Here is a 16,186-nt window from a genome sequence, read left to right on the forward strand (position 1 = left end):
TTTTTTGTGCATAACAAGTTAGGACACATTTGATCTTTATGACACCTTTGTTTGTATTTACTGAGAATATGAGTTGCACCTCAAATATGAGTGCCTTTTTTTTTTTTGTAAATTTTGCTTGAAATGTCCCGAGCGATTGTGGTGCTGCTATACCTCATGCTATGCAAGCAGCATTGTTTCTCATATATTCGACTTTTATCTGGAGAAACAACTCTTTTTCCCTTCCTAAAGCCTTAGCACTGATGAGTACAATCTGTAAACTTGGGAATTTAGTGCAGAAAATGAAGACAGCAAATTGTTGATGGAGTCTCAGTGGTTCAGTGTATTAATGCTAAACAATATGGCAGTATTTAGTGTGTAAAACCTTATTCGACCATCATACAGTTAGGGTAGAATATTGTAAATGTTTGTTGTATTTTTTTTAGCATAGAATACATGCTGTTTGTGAATGAAATGGCTTAAAATATGTATTTCCTCAGATCAATCTAAATAATGGCCTCGCTGTAAGTATTAAACAGTTGGTAAATATATTGATACTAATTCTAAAACACAACTACCCTTCCCCTGTAGAGTAGTTTTCTGAATGATGGCAAAGTAGGTCAATGAATGTCTAGGACAGTTTAAACAAGACTGCTCTGGAGGTGCAATATGATGTTTAAATTCTGAAACATTCAGAAAAGAAATTCCTCTATTGCCATAACTACAGTATATAATACATATTACCTGATAAAACTGATTTTTTTTTAAAGGAAATATTGTACATATCCACTGAAAAAAGGATCTAGATGATCCCTCCTTTTGTATCTCAGTACTTATTGTGTATATATTTATTAAGAGAATGGATGTGGGTCTTTTTTAAAAACATATATATACCCAAATTTTTATTATTCCTAATAATATAATGTGTTTTTCCTTTTTATATGAAGTTATTCTAACATTATGTCAAGGTAAAAAAAAAGTTATTAACAAGTTTCTAATTGATGTTTTTCTTTTTTTCTTTTGTAAAAGATTTGATGCACAAAGTGCCCAATAAAAGCTCTCCAGTAGCTGCCATTTTGATTGTCTGAGAATTTTTCCTTCTCATCTTCTCTGAAACAATTCATCCAAATCCATGTTATTTATTTTTTCAATTCCAATCTTTCACCTTACAATACATTTGTAAACTATAGATATGAGACGGTTTGATTGAATAATACTAAGTCTGTCAGTGGTTGAGGTGTTGAGCTGCAGCAGAGATTAACTGTGCCAATGCCAGTGTTTTCTGTGTCTGTCCACAGGAACAGATGTCTGGGCATCAATTCTAACCCTGTGGACAGGAAACAGGCATGACAGGACAGACTGAAGCAGAGAGGCCACTCTGTCGGAAACCTGGCCACAAATTTCTACATACGCTCTTTGATTAAAGTAGACTCCCATTTTTCCGTTTTTTTTAGTCCACCACTTTAGTCCAGACTGAAATATCTCAGTGACTATCCAATGGATTGTCGTCAAAGTTTGTGAAGATTTTCCCAGATGACGAATCCTCAAGACGTTAGTGGTCCCCTGACTTTTCCTTTTGTGCCACCTTTAAGTTCACATTTGTGGTTTATTTGGCTTTAAATTTGGTGCAGACATAAAGGTTGCCCTCAGGATGACTTCTAATTATTTTGGTGATCCCCATTTCCAGGTCAAAATTTAAATTTTTACAATCATTTTTATGACCACATACCTGCAGAACTAAAGACATTCTCACCGGCCTCAGCTGTACTTTGTGTCTAGTGCTACTTATCAAATGTTAGCACGCAGACATCAGCACTGTTATTGTGAGGATGTTAACATGCTGATGTTTGCACTTAGCTCCCAGCACTATATAATATGATGGATACGCAGTAATATTGCCTAAAAATAAGACAATAATAGAAAATAATGCAAATCAGTTGTATTTGTAGAAATATCATTTTAAATGTGTTAACTTAGTCCCTTTAAAGAACAATTTTTAAGTTTTGCTATTGCTATATACCCAAACTGTGCAATGAAAGCTGTTTCCTTAACAGTCTTGCCCAGAGCTTCAGCCATCGTTAACAATAGGTTATAATACGCCCTCTGAGCAGTGCTACTTCTTCAGGGCAACCTGAACACTACAGTGACTCAGTATCGGAAGGTGACGAGACAGTCTGTCGGGATAGCTGGTTCGCATGCTAAAGACAGAAATAGAAGCAAAACGAGAGTTAACATTGGTGTTGCTTTGCACTGTTGAGCTGTTGGTGAGTAAAGGAATGAAGTTTGATACTGAACTTGCAACGTTTCTTCTAGACTGGTAAGTTAACAGCGGCTAGCACTAACTGGCTAACATGGCTATGTAGTAATAGCAAAAACTTATATAGCTCCTTTAAGCTTTCAACTGTTAAGATAACTCTCTTTGCTCTATTTTGCTCTTTTATACAGTGATAGTTTGTGGAATATTCTGTGAATATTGTGTGTGTTTATTGTAATTGTCAGCTGTTGGACTTAAGATTTACTGATTAGCATGATCCCCTCAGCCCAGAGGACACCAGCTACAGCTACATTACCTGTGGCTGCAGAAGCAGTGTGCTATTCAGGCAGAATCATAAAAGATGACACTCTGTGAAGGTTCAGGTGTGCAGGTACAGGGAGGCCTGAAGACTCCTTTAGTTACAATTTAACTAACCAGTCACGCCAACGTTGCAGTGCTGCTCTATGGTCATAAAGTGCAAGGCCATCTGCTCTGTCTCTTGCTCACTGTCTCTCTCATACCCCTCTTTCATACTTGACAGGTCTTGGGTTAAACCAACAGTTGGTGTCAAGATGCAGCTCCTGTCCTCTGGATAGAGGAGTCTGACTGAGGTCAAGGAACTGGCCAGGCTCACAACATAGACATATGGTCTCTCTTCTTTATTTTACGTCATATGTTCCTGTTAACAGTTTATGCAAATGTAAAATATACAAATTGTTATTGGATGGAAACTGAATGAGTCCAACTGACTGAGTGGATACTGTAAAGATATACTAAATACACAACTTCAACTATATGTGTATTTGTGTGTCCTCAGTTGTTATTTCTATCTGTATATATTTTTTTATGTTTTAATGATACAGCTTGTATTTCTGCAGATGCAGACCTGTTCACTGACACCTAGTGCTAAGAGTTTAGCTCTTCATAAACTGGTTATAGTGGACTGACTGTTGTGTCATGTCAAGTAGCTGGTAGGGAGCTGCAAAATATACCATGGGATACTACTTTAGATAAAGTTGCAAATGATTTTTTTCCCCCAAGTGTAGATTTTACTTGTCTCTGCAGTCTTGATGGTGTTAAGTAGTACAGTCTACATCTCTGTGAAACTACTTCTTTTAAGTACCTGACATGGAAATTTCCTCCCTTTTGCTAGCTGGACTGAGCCAAAGTATATTCAGTCAAAACAAATGACTCATGTTTAATCTCACTGCTGTCGAAATCTTGACATCATTGACTTTTCTGAGGTTAAATGCTACACCAGTTTAACTTCTGCCCTCTCAAGTTGCACACTGATGACAGTATTGTGTGCCCATGGCAGACCAGACCACAAATGACCTACTTTGATACTGTCCAAACATCTGAAGTGCAGTTCTACTTGGTTTTGTACTCTGAGAAAACCTAACACATTCTTCCTTCAGCACTGTAATCCTCTGAGATACATCTTGTTTCATGTCTGGTGTCAGGCTGGAGTCCAGATAAACATTTGCACATATAGTTTAATGTCTCCTTCAAAGTTCACATTAAAGTAAGTTTTAGACTGGTTTCTGGTAAAGAGGTACTCACATAAGATATAAACACCAAATTAATGTGATTTTGGCAGTGAATTTCCTACATTTCTTAAATGAAATTTCTTATATTTTATATCCAATTACAGCAAACTAGACTTTCAACTCCAATTCTTAGTTACTTGGATGAAAGAAAGTGTATATTGTCCTCACAGTTTGACTCAGTATGTTCCAGTGTTTTTTGGATGATTCACAGCAATGTTGTAGAACCACACTTCAGAGTAAAAAGAAAATCCTCCTACTGTGAAGTTATTCACCCACCACGTGTGGAATTGGTCACATAACAGGATGAAATGCCTTTTTATTATGCCTCTGTGATTCAGTGTGTAGGTAGCCTACTAAAAATAGCATTTCATTTTAGCATTGGAAATAGACACATGCCTACAGTGCCCACACAGTTTTCTATGACCTTATACTGTTCCTCCAGGACACTAAAAGTTACATTCGCTCTGAGGGTCAATCAAATAGCAGCCATAAGCCACTAAATGTACACAGTAATGTTTACATACAAGTGATCACACCTACTCTTGTGCTCACCAAGAATCTAATGAGGTTAAGAAAATTGCTGCAACTATTTGTATTAACTGTTCTTTAAGGATCCAAAAGCAGAACATAGACTAAACGGAGCAAGTTGAACTGAATTTATTGTAAAAGAGAGATTGTGGCATGGCAGGTGATGAGTGGATGAAGAATGAGAAGCGAGCAGGCAATGAACGGCTGAGCAGTGACTCTGTGATGGTGGAAAACAGGGCTTGGGTGGTGAATGAGAGACAGGTAGGCAATGAGACTCAATCTGTGATGGATGGCAGAAATGAGCACAAGCAGCAGGCAGGCAGACATGAGGAAGTGTCTCGTTGACGTACTGCAGGGCTGATGAGATGATGAGATGCAGGTGTGGTGGCTGAAGCAATCAGGAGTTGGGGTTGAGCAGGTGAGGAGCCGGAAGGAACGGTATGCACAGAGATTCACAAGCGCGCACGCGCACACACACACACACACACACACACACACACACACACACACACACACACACACACACAGAGCAAGGGAGAGACAGTAAACACAGGAAACTCAAGGAAAAGGGGAACACACCTGGTGCCTTGACCAAGATCATGACACTATTATGTCATATTAGTGATGGCTTACATTTGCCAAAATCCCAAATGGACAACCCTATCCTCATCACACCAGAAGCTTTTCTGCATATAGTAAACAAATATTTTAAAAGATCCTTTGTAGTATGGAGCTTGTTAGCTGCAAGGACTCACAGTTCAGCCAGAAGTGTAACAGACACTCTGTACAATTCTTCTGTTGTCAAACCAACATTTGAGGCGAAGTTGCTCAGCATCTCAGGCTGATATAAGCACATCTTCAGAGAACTTCAACACATGTCTGGGAAACTCCCTCTCTCGTAGCTTTGCTGTCACTCTTCATGTCCCACAGGACAAATGTGAGAGTCTTGAAACACTGTTGAGAGGGAAGTTTCACATGAGATAAACTCCATTGCTTCTGTGACCATCAAAAGCCCTGGCCATCACAGCCTGCTGTTTTTGTCAGACGCGGCATGTCCAACATAACGTCTCTTTGTTGCATGGTTTCTCATGCTACTAAATGTCTGAGAAGATATTTAGATATGCTGAACTCCCAGTGCCTGGGACTGTGTTGGTGGAATCCCCTGAAGCCAGTGACAAGCAGACTTCAACAACCTCTGGTTCAAGTCAGATACCACCTCCAGGTGGGCTGCGTTATCTAAATCCTCCTTCAGTCATGATGATTGTGCTAGCTTGAATGTCAGTTGATATTCGCAATTTGTCAGACAACAAAACAAAATGAACAAGTCTGCGATGTGAAGAGACCTGTTGCTGTGGCTGTCAAAGACCTTCACAAAGTTTGGTTGTCCAAAAAAAACTTAAAACTACACTTGAGGCTGCAATAGCTTTTTGATGATGCATTTTGGAAGTGTCTACAAATAGATCTGAATGCACTCTTCAGTCCACCCCAAAAGAAATCTGCATTTTCCAGATTTTTTCTTAGCAGTGGGGAAACCATCACACCTTCCACCTCAGTAGCGGAGGGTAGTGGAGGCAAAGATTTCCACCTTTGAGGGAAAACATCCCAGAACCTATAATTGACCTTTCTCGCAGCAGGCATTTTGACACATAATAGCAGTTGATTTTTTCTACTGAGACGTGTCAGTAAGCCACACTCAGCTGGAAGTTAATCAGGTCAACCTAAGTATATAGATAAACTTAGTTCATATACAGTTCTCCCTATGTTAGTGTGGGTTCACCCCAGGTGAAGTCAAATATACGAATCTCAGGTTGATTCTGAAAACACATGTTGTACCATGTGTACATTAAGTGGATGTCTTATTTTCAATACAACAAAATGAGCTTTAATTATCAGAAAAAATGCATTTGTCTCTGCTGAAACCTTAACACACTGAACACAAAAGAAAAAAGTGCTGTAAGTGTCCAGTCTCCATCTGTGCATGAAAGCAGCCTATATTCTTCCTAAATGTATATATAGGCATTCATATTTGAGATACTTAATAGAATATGAAAAAAAGACCATTTCATTTGCGGTCTTAAAAATGTGCTAGGTCTCTGAAAGCGGTGATGAGAAATAGAACAGTATGTACTTCTTTCACAGTATTGTGTGGAGAGCCACTTCAAAAGAATAACATTCCCCCTCTTGCCAGACAACCAGACGGATTACTATTCAAAGTGTATGATTTAATAATTTCACAGATTTCTGAGCCTTTATCATTAGGCACCACACATGCTCAGACCGTCTCCAGTGGAGCTCCTCCTGGGAGCCTTCAAAGCTGCCTCCTGTTCCTCATGTTGCCAGGACAGCAGACAGAGAACTAGCAGCACACCAGTCTGTGTCTCATAGCAACAGATTGGCTCTAGAACCCCATTCTGACCAATCAGGAGTGAGGCGCTTGTAGAGGAATCCCTGTTGTTGCTCCATTGCAATGTGTAGGAGGAGAGGGGGTGGAGTCACATGGTGTGTGGTACACAAAGCATCCTTCAGTGCAGAGTTGATTGTAAGAAAAAATAAATATAAAGAATAAAATAAAATAAATAATTTCATTGATCAAAAATCTTTGTCTTGACTCATTTTCAGTAAAAACTGATTCAATAAATAATATTAAAATCAATTTAACACACAATATACACAGAAAAACAGAAAATACAGTACAGGAAATACTGAAAAAAAACAGACAAAAGGTTAACAAGGAGCTGGAGCAGGAAATGAAAAATATTTCCTCTTTATCTCTTTTATTTTTCTTATTAGTGCTATTAGTGCTATATTACAGTGACTGTAATATAACATGTAAAAAGACTGAGGTGGATTTTGAACATGGAGATGACTAAATAATGACTGAATTTCTATTTAAAGCTAAAGATTTCCTTTAATATGCTCCAGCATGCTCTTGACTCCTGCAGTATGTGTCACTCACAAACAAAATATAGGTTCCCACCCACCTTCCCATACATAAATAATACATTGGGCCCAAAATAGCATTCTGATTTACAGGAATCAAGAAAACAAACTCTCTTTAATCTTTTAAGGAAGAGTTTTGGTACACACCAATTGCCCTTACTTTGGCTTGTCGTTTAGTTCATAATCTTTTGCATAATGTGGTCTGTCTGAACATCAGATTTAAAAGCAGCCAGAGAAGGGAAAAAATGAGGGAAAGAAGGAAGGAAGGAAGAAAGGAAGGAAGGAAGAATGAAGTATCCTTCTTTAGATGTTTTCTACACAGTCTGGGATCACTTTACTTGCTGTGTCCTTTCACCTAGATGCCAGCCTGTAGTGATGGTGGGGAGGAGCAACTGACTGACAGTTTTCCACAAGTTCAAGTGAGCACACAGAGTATTCTGGATGCTTGCGTAACATTAGCATTAGCTTCTTCTTTTTAAAAAATGATCACAAGACCAGAAGGAAGAAGCATAAGAGCAAGTGCTATTGCATTATCTTCAACAATAATCTGCAAAGTCTGCATTGCATCCAAAAAAAAATGTTGACAATGTTGACCAGTTGACAAGAGCATAGAGGGGTTTCACAACATCAAAACATTCCTCTTTCTGTTGCCCTAAGTTATTCATTTGGTTGTTTCCTGTTTGCTGTCCTATACAATGATAAGTGGCAATGATTAGTACCATAGGGACTTGGTTAATAATCATATCTATAACCCTTGTAATGGTGAAGTGGATGTTTTGGAATACTGAATGCAATCCCCATAGATTTTACCTTTAAATGTTCATAATATTTAACAATAAAGCAGACACTGATTATCTCTTTGAAGCATTCCCACACTGAAAGATCTTTAAAAACATATTTATCAAAAACATGTCACACATTAGCAGTCTTCAGTGTGACTTTAAGTGCTCCAAAGTTAATTCAGACAATAAGGGTGTGCTCTCACCTGAATGTAAACCAATTTAAATTTATGTAAATTTATGAACAACCTAAGACCTCATGTTGCTCCTCTCAGCAATCAGTACAAAACAACATTATAACTAGTTACGTTTTAATTATAGTCTAGTCTGTTGTGGCAGTCTATCTAATATAATAATATTGTAGATTTTGAGTGGAGATACTTCACGTGGAAGTAACACTCTTGTCTACATGACAATGCCTGTGGCTGCCTGTCAGGGCTCTGGGGCTGTTAGTGAAATATAGCCAGTAACCCTGCTGGGACAACTCCCCTCTTTCTGAGTCCACTCTTGGAGTTCCTGAGTTGGGGGAGTTGGCCTGACAGGGGAGGTGTGCATGCAGAGGCCCAGATAGGGCCAGTGTAACCTTTCCTCCAGATTCCCTAACTAAGTTGAAGCTGACTGCCCCACTTATATCACAAACAGGCTGCTGTACTTAGGCCCGGGCTGCCTGTCATGCCTGCGTGCTAACTCGTTTTCCCTGTAACTCCTCCCTCTTCCCCTCTCTTCTTGCTAACTGCTGGCACTGAGGTTGCACAGCTATAGCTCTCGGCCCTCATTGCTCCCTGAGGTCATGCTTATGTGAGTCATACTGAGGCACGGCCTTCGATAGAGGCCAGGCGCTGCCAGAGCCAGGCCAACACACCTGCTACACTCCCTTCTGCTGCAGGCAAGCTGCAAACAAACAACAGTTTAGGAGTGACACAAGCTAAAATGTGGTCATATGAGGTTTTTATATAAATGAGAAAGATTCAAACAGAATGTTTCCTGTGTTCATGGAAATAACCTTGGGTCTACAAAAATGTTCACCGAAGGATCTTGGTTATATTGAATAAGTAATATTTTTAAAAGCATATCATGGCACTTCTTTCATATCATGGCTCCCAGAAGTTTGTTGGGGCTTCTGACACATTTTTGCCTTTGTCTAAATGCAGTTGGTGATGTAACAGCAAATGTAGGTCAAGACCATTTTGAATTCTCTGACATGTACTTATGGGAATGATCTCATAGAAATAGTCTGACAATAGGCCACATGAAAAACAGCTAAACAAACATTTACATTAACATTAAGTTTAAGGAATATGTTTAGTATCAGGAGAACAAAGCATAGTATTCTTTGCTTTACATCTAGGACAACAGGTTATCAGTACAGTACATCTGCACGTAGACTTGAATGACATGGAAAATCTTTATTTTGAGGCTCATGTTTCTACTAATGTAACTGTAAAAATAATGTATGAATCGAAAACCTAATATAACCTATATGTCTTTAAAGGGAGCTCTAAAGTTAACTCCACCACAGAGTTCCTTAAATAATAGCTACATCCACAGACCATGAGTGGGGTACACCAGTTAAACTGTTATATTTATCTTATTTTAATATTTATAGAGTTTAATATGTAACCTGGTTTACTATAAAACCACCAAAAATATCAAATGCTGGAAACATTTGAAAGGATAATAATAAATTATTAGGTGTTAAAGGCCACAGCGATAACATGGATTAAAAAAGCATTCTTACGTTGTGTTGTGTTGAATTTGTGTTTGTGTAATTAAATGTGAAAGTGATTACAAATGAAGAACTTGTTTATTTGATTTTTCTGTTAGAAAACTGCACAAATATTTCCAAAAACAAGATAGTATACTTCATCTCGCACTGGTGTTGCATTCAAGTGTTGTGGGAAAGGTGGGGCAAATGACTTACATGCCCCTTCACTTTCAAGGTATCAACAGAGCTTGAAAATGTTTTCTTGGATAGATGCTAAAGTTATATGTAATCAAGTCAAGGGAGTATGGCATTTTTCAATTGCCTAAAAATAATATGTTCATAATATGGTTCAACCTTGCCAACTTAAACCTTCTTTTAAAGGTTCTGAAAAGTGTAAACTACAACCTCAACTGACAACTTATGAATAACCTTTGCATACAGTGCAAAATCAAAGATTGAGCAGCAGGGGTAGCAGGTTTTTTTTTAGTCAGAATTTTTAAATGCAATCCTTAGTGTTCCCAGAACAAAATTATTGAATATTTTACATAATATTTTATCTAAAATCACCAAATGTTGTGACAGACTCAAAAAAACAGGAGTACCTACCTTTGTTGCAGTATAATATAGTCTCAACTTTGAAAATTTCAGAAACTACATTGATAAAAGAAATGATAAATTTTAGCCTTACAAATGCACAAGAAAAATATAGTAGGCCATATATCTGTTTTTGTGAATTTGCCTTGTGTATAGATTATTTGAAACTACTACTGTGTTGTCCATATCAGCTATTATGCGATTTCTCCTCATCAAAAGATATTAATTAATTTGATTCACAATGTTGGATGGCGAATAGAGTGTTTATTCGGTAATTTATTTATTTTAATGACTTATATGTTGTAGCATCTAGCCGTCGGGTCGTTTTCAGCAAGCTGTTCCCACAGCACGTGAACATATCATAGACTGGATCGACCTTTCGCCTAGTTTGTCGGCTGGCAGTTCATCGGGTTTACCCTGACACTGCTGACTCCGCGGCCACGCCCACCAACGGCCACGCACCCTATTTCCTCCAACCGTCCAGCGAGCACGCACTGTTCACGCGCTCTCTGCTCTCATATTGGCTGGAGCTCTGCACACACTCGATTATGATTGGCCGAGTGTTGCCACCCGCCGGTGCGTGTTGTGAGTTTTGTTTTTCTTTTTCTTTTTTTTCTCCTCCCTATGTTTTACACACACAGCTGAGAGAAAAGGCAGCCAGTCAGAGAAAAAAACCACCTCAACCATACCACAGTACAGGCAGCAGCACTGGCAACCGCCGTCTCTTTGTTCTATACTGGCTTTGACAACAGAAAAGTGTTATTTAAATATTTTATTCCTCAATGCCATCGCGAAAATTCACGGAGATGGACTCACACGGGGTAAGCCAATTCTTTAAACGGATATTTATTTTGTGTTTACCCTTCAGTCCAGTGTCAGTCAGTTGTTTACTGATTGATTTGATATTTCAGTACTCAAGCCAAGTCATCAGCTTAGTTCAACATTTTTGCTTATTTTTATTAATATTATTTGGTGTCACGTTAACATCCCAGTGGTTCCAACTCAACCCGACTAAATTAAAATGGAAACACTTTTTTTAATTACGCATTTATATTGCAATTTTGCATTTGCATTTTTATTGAGTCTTTAAAATGTAATACCCCATGTCTCTCTGTCTATCTGAACAAACAGTGTAATTTTGTACGGGAGCCTGTCAGTGTCACCTGGATAAGTTTTTGTTTAGGATCAATTACATGATTTGTTTACTGTAAAAATGTATATCAAAGTTGTAACGTGATAAGCCTACTTCCTGATGTAAACCCGCTTTATGGGGATTTCACATGGCTCATCTCGGCAGCACGTCACTGTTTGGTCTATATTTGGCAATGGGAGGTGTCCTGGCTCTGAGCCAAAGCTAGTGCATGCTGGGCTGGGGTGTAGTCACCAACACCCCCTCTCCCTTATTGGCAGCATCATGCAGTTTGGCCCGGGAACTTCAGATACAGGAACAGTGACTAAATATATAACTGGAAATTGGAAGATTTTTTTCCATTCTGGTTAGTAGAATAGAAACCTTCCCTTTTGTTTGTATTTATGCCATTATCAGATCTGAGTTGAAGTTGAATCAACACAGCGTATCATGCAGTTGAAATTACCCATGAAAACTAAATGATGTGGTAATACTTTTGTTCTGTCTCCTTTGTCTGATGTTTATTTATTGTTCGTTTCAGACTGAGTACATGGATCATTGTCGGTCCTACGCAAAGAGAAGGCGGCATGACAGCGAACAGTCTGCCTCCAGTGGAACCAATGGCCTGGAGTACACGGACCTGGAGGCAGCTGAAGCGCTAGTGTGTATGAGCTCTTGGGGCCAGGGCCTCTTCCTCAGCAGCAACAGGCCAACCCCCTGCAAGCCCAGACCGCTCACCCCGGCTTCGGACTCTTGCGACTCCCTCCTGCCGCCAGAAATTCCAGAGCCCCCAAAGGACTTTGTGTCTCTCTCCTCTCTGGTAAGACACTCCTTATATATATATTGAAATCACACAGAGCTGTAAAACCAATGAGATAACTGATGTTTGATTAGTAAAACATATTCCTGAATGTCAAGGCTGACATTAAACCCCAAGGCCTTTTGATTTAATGACTAAAGATATCTGTAGTTTATGACATGAGACTGGGGGTTGACCCTCAGACAAAGTTTGTCCTTGCAGATGCAGGGTCATAAAATCTCAGTTGATAGCTCAGAGTGATCATTATTCTTATGTGTACCTGCATGCCACTGGTGATACTTATCTCTGTAAACACAGTTCCCTGTAAAACTAGGGAAACACACCATGATATTATGGTATGGGGGTACCCTTCAATTCCTTTACCTTTATATCTCCCTTCATTTCTAGTGTATGACTCCCCCTCACAGCCCCAGCTTTGTTGAGACTTCAACATCCAGCACTGGCCTCCAGTCAAGCTCCAGCCTGGCTGTGTCTACAAAGCCCTGTGGGTCCGGACTCCATCAACCTGCCCAGGCACCCATTACTGAAAAGGCCCCTTCTCTCCCCCCTCCATCACAGTCCTGCAGAGCCATGGTGACCAGCGTCATCCGCCACACCGCAGACAGCACCCCCTGCCAACACAACATTCCAGTAGCCCCCAATTCAGAGAAAACTAGAGACTCGGTAATGGCTACAATGGTCTGCCAGCAGCAACAACTGCAACAGCAGCAGCAGCAACACATGACAAAGACTGAGCATATAATAACACATCCATCTCCTCCTGCTCCTCTCACACAGTTAAAGACAGAACAGCAGCCCAGTCCCTCAAAATCCTGTTTGGACAATGTCCCCACCCCAACTCTTCTCAATACTCAACCGCAAAACAGCCCACTCCCTCCCTCTGTTCCTGCAACCCTGTCCCCACCTCCAGTCACCAGCCCTCAAATCATATGCCAGATGTTCCCTGTCAGCAGCCAATCAGGGATAATATCAGCCTTCATCCCCAGCGCGGTTCAGACATCCAGTAGTGGAATTCGGACTGCCACCACACCCATCCTCCCCCAGCCCACCTCAGCTAACACCACCCCTGTCCAGCAGTCCCTCATCGTAGGCTCAGCAGTGCCACAGGGCACGGTGATGCTGGTTCTCCCTCAGTCCTCAGTCTCTCAGGCCCCTCACTGCTCTCAGACTGTCATGACCCTGGGCAACACCAAGCTGCTACCTCTGGCCCCGGCGCCTGTGTATGTGCCAGCGGGGCCCAGCAGCAGCACCGCAGCCACAAAAATGGACTTTTCCCGCAGGAGAAACTATGTCTGCAACTTTCCAGGCTGCAGGAAGACATACTTCAAGAGCTCACACCTCAAGGCTCACCTTCGAACACACACAGGTGAGCATTTACAGCACATTCAAGAGTTTCGTAAAATTGTGTGAGGATGTGGAATAGAATGTGTGTACAGCAGATGAGTGCTGCATCCTGTTTGTAAAGCATTCCTTCTTTGGTCTTGTTATTCTTGATGGAAGAGAGTGAGCTCATTGTTTTATGTCAAACAGGGCACTGTGACGCGTGAAGATTTTATGACTGCAGTGTGACTCACTTGCTGACTCCCTACTCCATGTTTTTCCTCTCTTTCCCTCTCTTAGGTGAGAAGCCTTTCAGCTGCAGCTGGGACGGCTGTGATAAGAGGTTTGCCCGCTCTGACGAGCTCTCCCGTCACCGGCGAACACACACTGGGGAAAAAAAATTTGTCTGTCCCGTGTGTGACCGGCGCTTCATGCGCAGTGATCACCTCACCAAACATGCACGACGCCACATGACCACAAAGAAAATTCCTTCTTGGCAGGCTGATGTTAGGAGCTTGAACAAAATGGCTGCTGGCAAAACACCTCCCTCAAAACCTGGCCTTGCCACACTAAGCATGCTGGTACCTGCCAGTTCAAAGTAGACAATGAACACTGCCACCCTACCCACTCCCAAGATGCCACAGGGATATAGGGAGCAGCCAAGCACACAATGTTGCTGCTCTTTTACTCATGGGAATGAAAAAAAAAAACACATGCACTGGACTCTTTATTTCCTCTCTACTGCTCATTTGTATGTGTATTTTTCTCTAAAGGATTCTTATGTTTACTTTGATATAAGTGATGCACCCTTGCCAAAGCCTATGTATGAAGTTTGTCTTATACATTTCACTTTCTCCACCCCTCCCACAACACTTTTTCTTTATTGTGTTAATATATATATATATATATATATATATATATATATATATATATGTGTCTATGTGAATGTACTGTTTGTTTTACTATGAAATGCATTTATTTGTCATATTTGGGAAAATATTGACACAAAACAATGTAAATATAAATATTAATCAACAATACCATGATTATACTTTGATTGTATCTCCCTGTCTAACTTTTCATATTATTTAATACATATTTGTAATAAAAAAAATATGAAACAAGTCATTTTCTGTTCTCTTTGTGACTTTCCAGTATCTAATCCTGGGAAAATGATGTTGGATCAAAGTATAGTCACTAATCTTTGGTCATCTCACACAGAAATGCAGTGAGTCTGCCCACATCCTGTGTGCGTCACACAGTGACTGCCCCCCACCGCCGCCCCCCTCTTGTCAGCTGAAGCTCACTCGTGTCCTTTAAAATGTGCTGACTAGCCTGTGGGTTGCTTCCTGCTGGCTGAACGATTTTTCTTTTTTTTTTTTGGTGTTATAAAAGCTCTTGTGAGACCATCTGCAGACATTTTGTCCTATTCATTAGCTCAGAGCCAGAATGCTTGATGAGTCAGGGCAGACAAAAACAGACAGAGATTTGTTTGCCTTGTATTGGAGTTCATTAACAGATCACTTGAGCCCATTCAGCCCTGTCACATGGGAACAAGGAGGCGGTGGGGCTGTGTGGTTGTTGCATAATACAGCACCAAATTTCTTTCATTCAAAAATCTTTTATCAGTCTGGTATATTTTTGCAAAGAACTGACTATACTGAGCCTACCCTAGAAAAATACATGGACTAAGAGAAAGTGGTTTTAAGTATTCACACTTCACCTGCAGACAGTTCTGCAGTTTGCAACTGAAAATTTTATAATGTAAACTATAAAAAAGAAACTATGGTTCTGGACTAAGACTGGCTCCCTGTGATGCATCCATCCTCTCTCATACACACATTCATAAGCAGTGGTCCCACACCTAGTAACAGCAAACCCCTTCCAATCAGACAGTGAGAAATATGAACTGTTGGGGGTGCGACCAATCACCTCTCTTCCCTGCATACCCGCCCCTTTGCCTTACTGACCGACATACTTACTGGCCGTGTGCCACCTGAGCGGTGGTCTGCAGCGACACCTGCGGGTAGGGAAATGTCACATCACAATTTAACAGATGATACAGTATTAAGACACGATCGCGAAAACATGTAGGTGACAATATTTTCACACACTTCACATTTGGCGTTTATAGATAGATAGATAGATAGATAGATAGATAGATAGATAGATAGATAGATAGATAGATACTTTATTTATCATGATTATTGCCTAAACATGAAACTAGGTTGTTTGTCCTTTGCCAATGCTATTTGTAACCAGGGAACTCAAACTTTATTCATCTGCAAGGACATTAAAATTTCAATACCAAATATTCATGATATGATTTGATGATTTTTGGTGACAAGGAGTAATTATCTTTATTCTCTTTCGTCTTTTGTCCCCTTCAGTTTATTTTGTTGCACTATAATGTTCCTCTGTGTATCACTTACTAAATGAATGTGACAAAAATGACATTTCTTTATAAAAGTAACATAATTTCTTTTGCTCATAGGAAGATTAATTACAGTAGCATATAATTGAGAGGTTTGCTTTTAAGGAATCATAGTTATTAATGAGGTGGTATTGTCAAAAGGTCCACTGTACTC

General features: G+C 40.0%; 1 protein-coding gene across 1 annotated transcript; it reads left to right on the forward strand.

Annotated features, from left to right (window-relative positions):
• The first annotated feature begins 10,968 nt into the window (after window positions 1–10,968).
• On the forward strand, window positions 10,969–14,536 carry klf11 (Kruppel like factor 11). The gene is made up of 4 exons (XM_022751328.1): window positions 10,969–11,150; window positions 12,000–12,278; window positions 12,666–13,644; window positions 13,899–14,536. The coding sequence occupies exons 1-4, from the start codon at window positions 11,112–11,114 to the stop codon at window positions 14,198–14,200; spliced, it is 1,599 nt and encodes a 532-aa protein (XP_022607049.1). The 5' UTR covers window positions 10,969–11,111; the 3' UTR covers window positions 14,201–14,536.
• The last annotated feature ends 1,650 nt before the right edge of the window (window positions 14,537–16,186 follow it).

Source organism: Seriola dumerili, unplaced genomic scaffold (genome assembly GCF_002260705.1).
Source record: "Seriola dumerili isolate Sdu_G_001 unplaced genomic scaffold, Sdu_1.0 BDQW01000149.1, whole genome shotgun sequence".
NCBI lineage: Eukaryota > Metazoa > Chordata > Actinopteri > Carangiformes > Carangidae > Seriola > Seriola dumerili.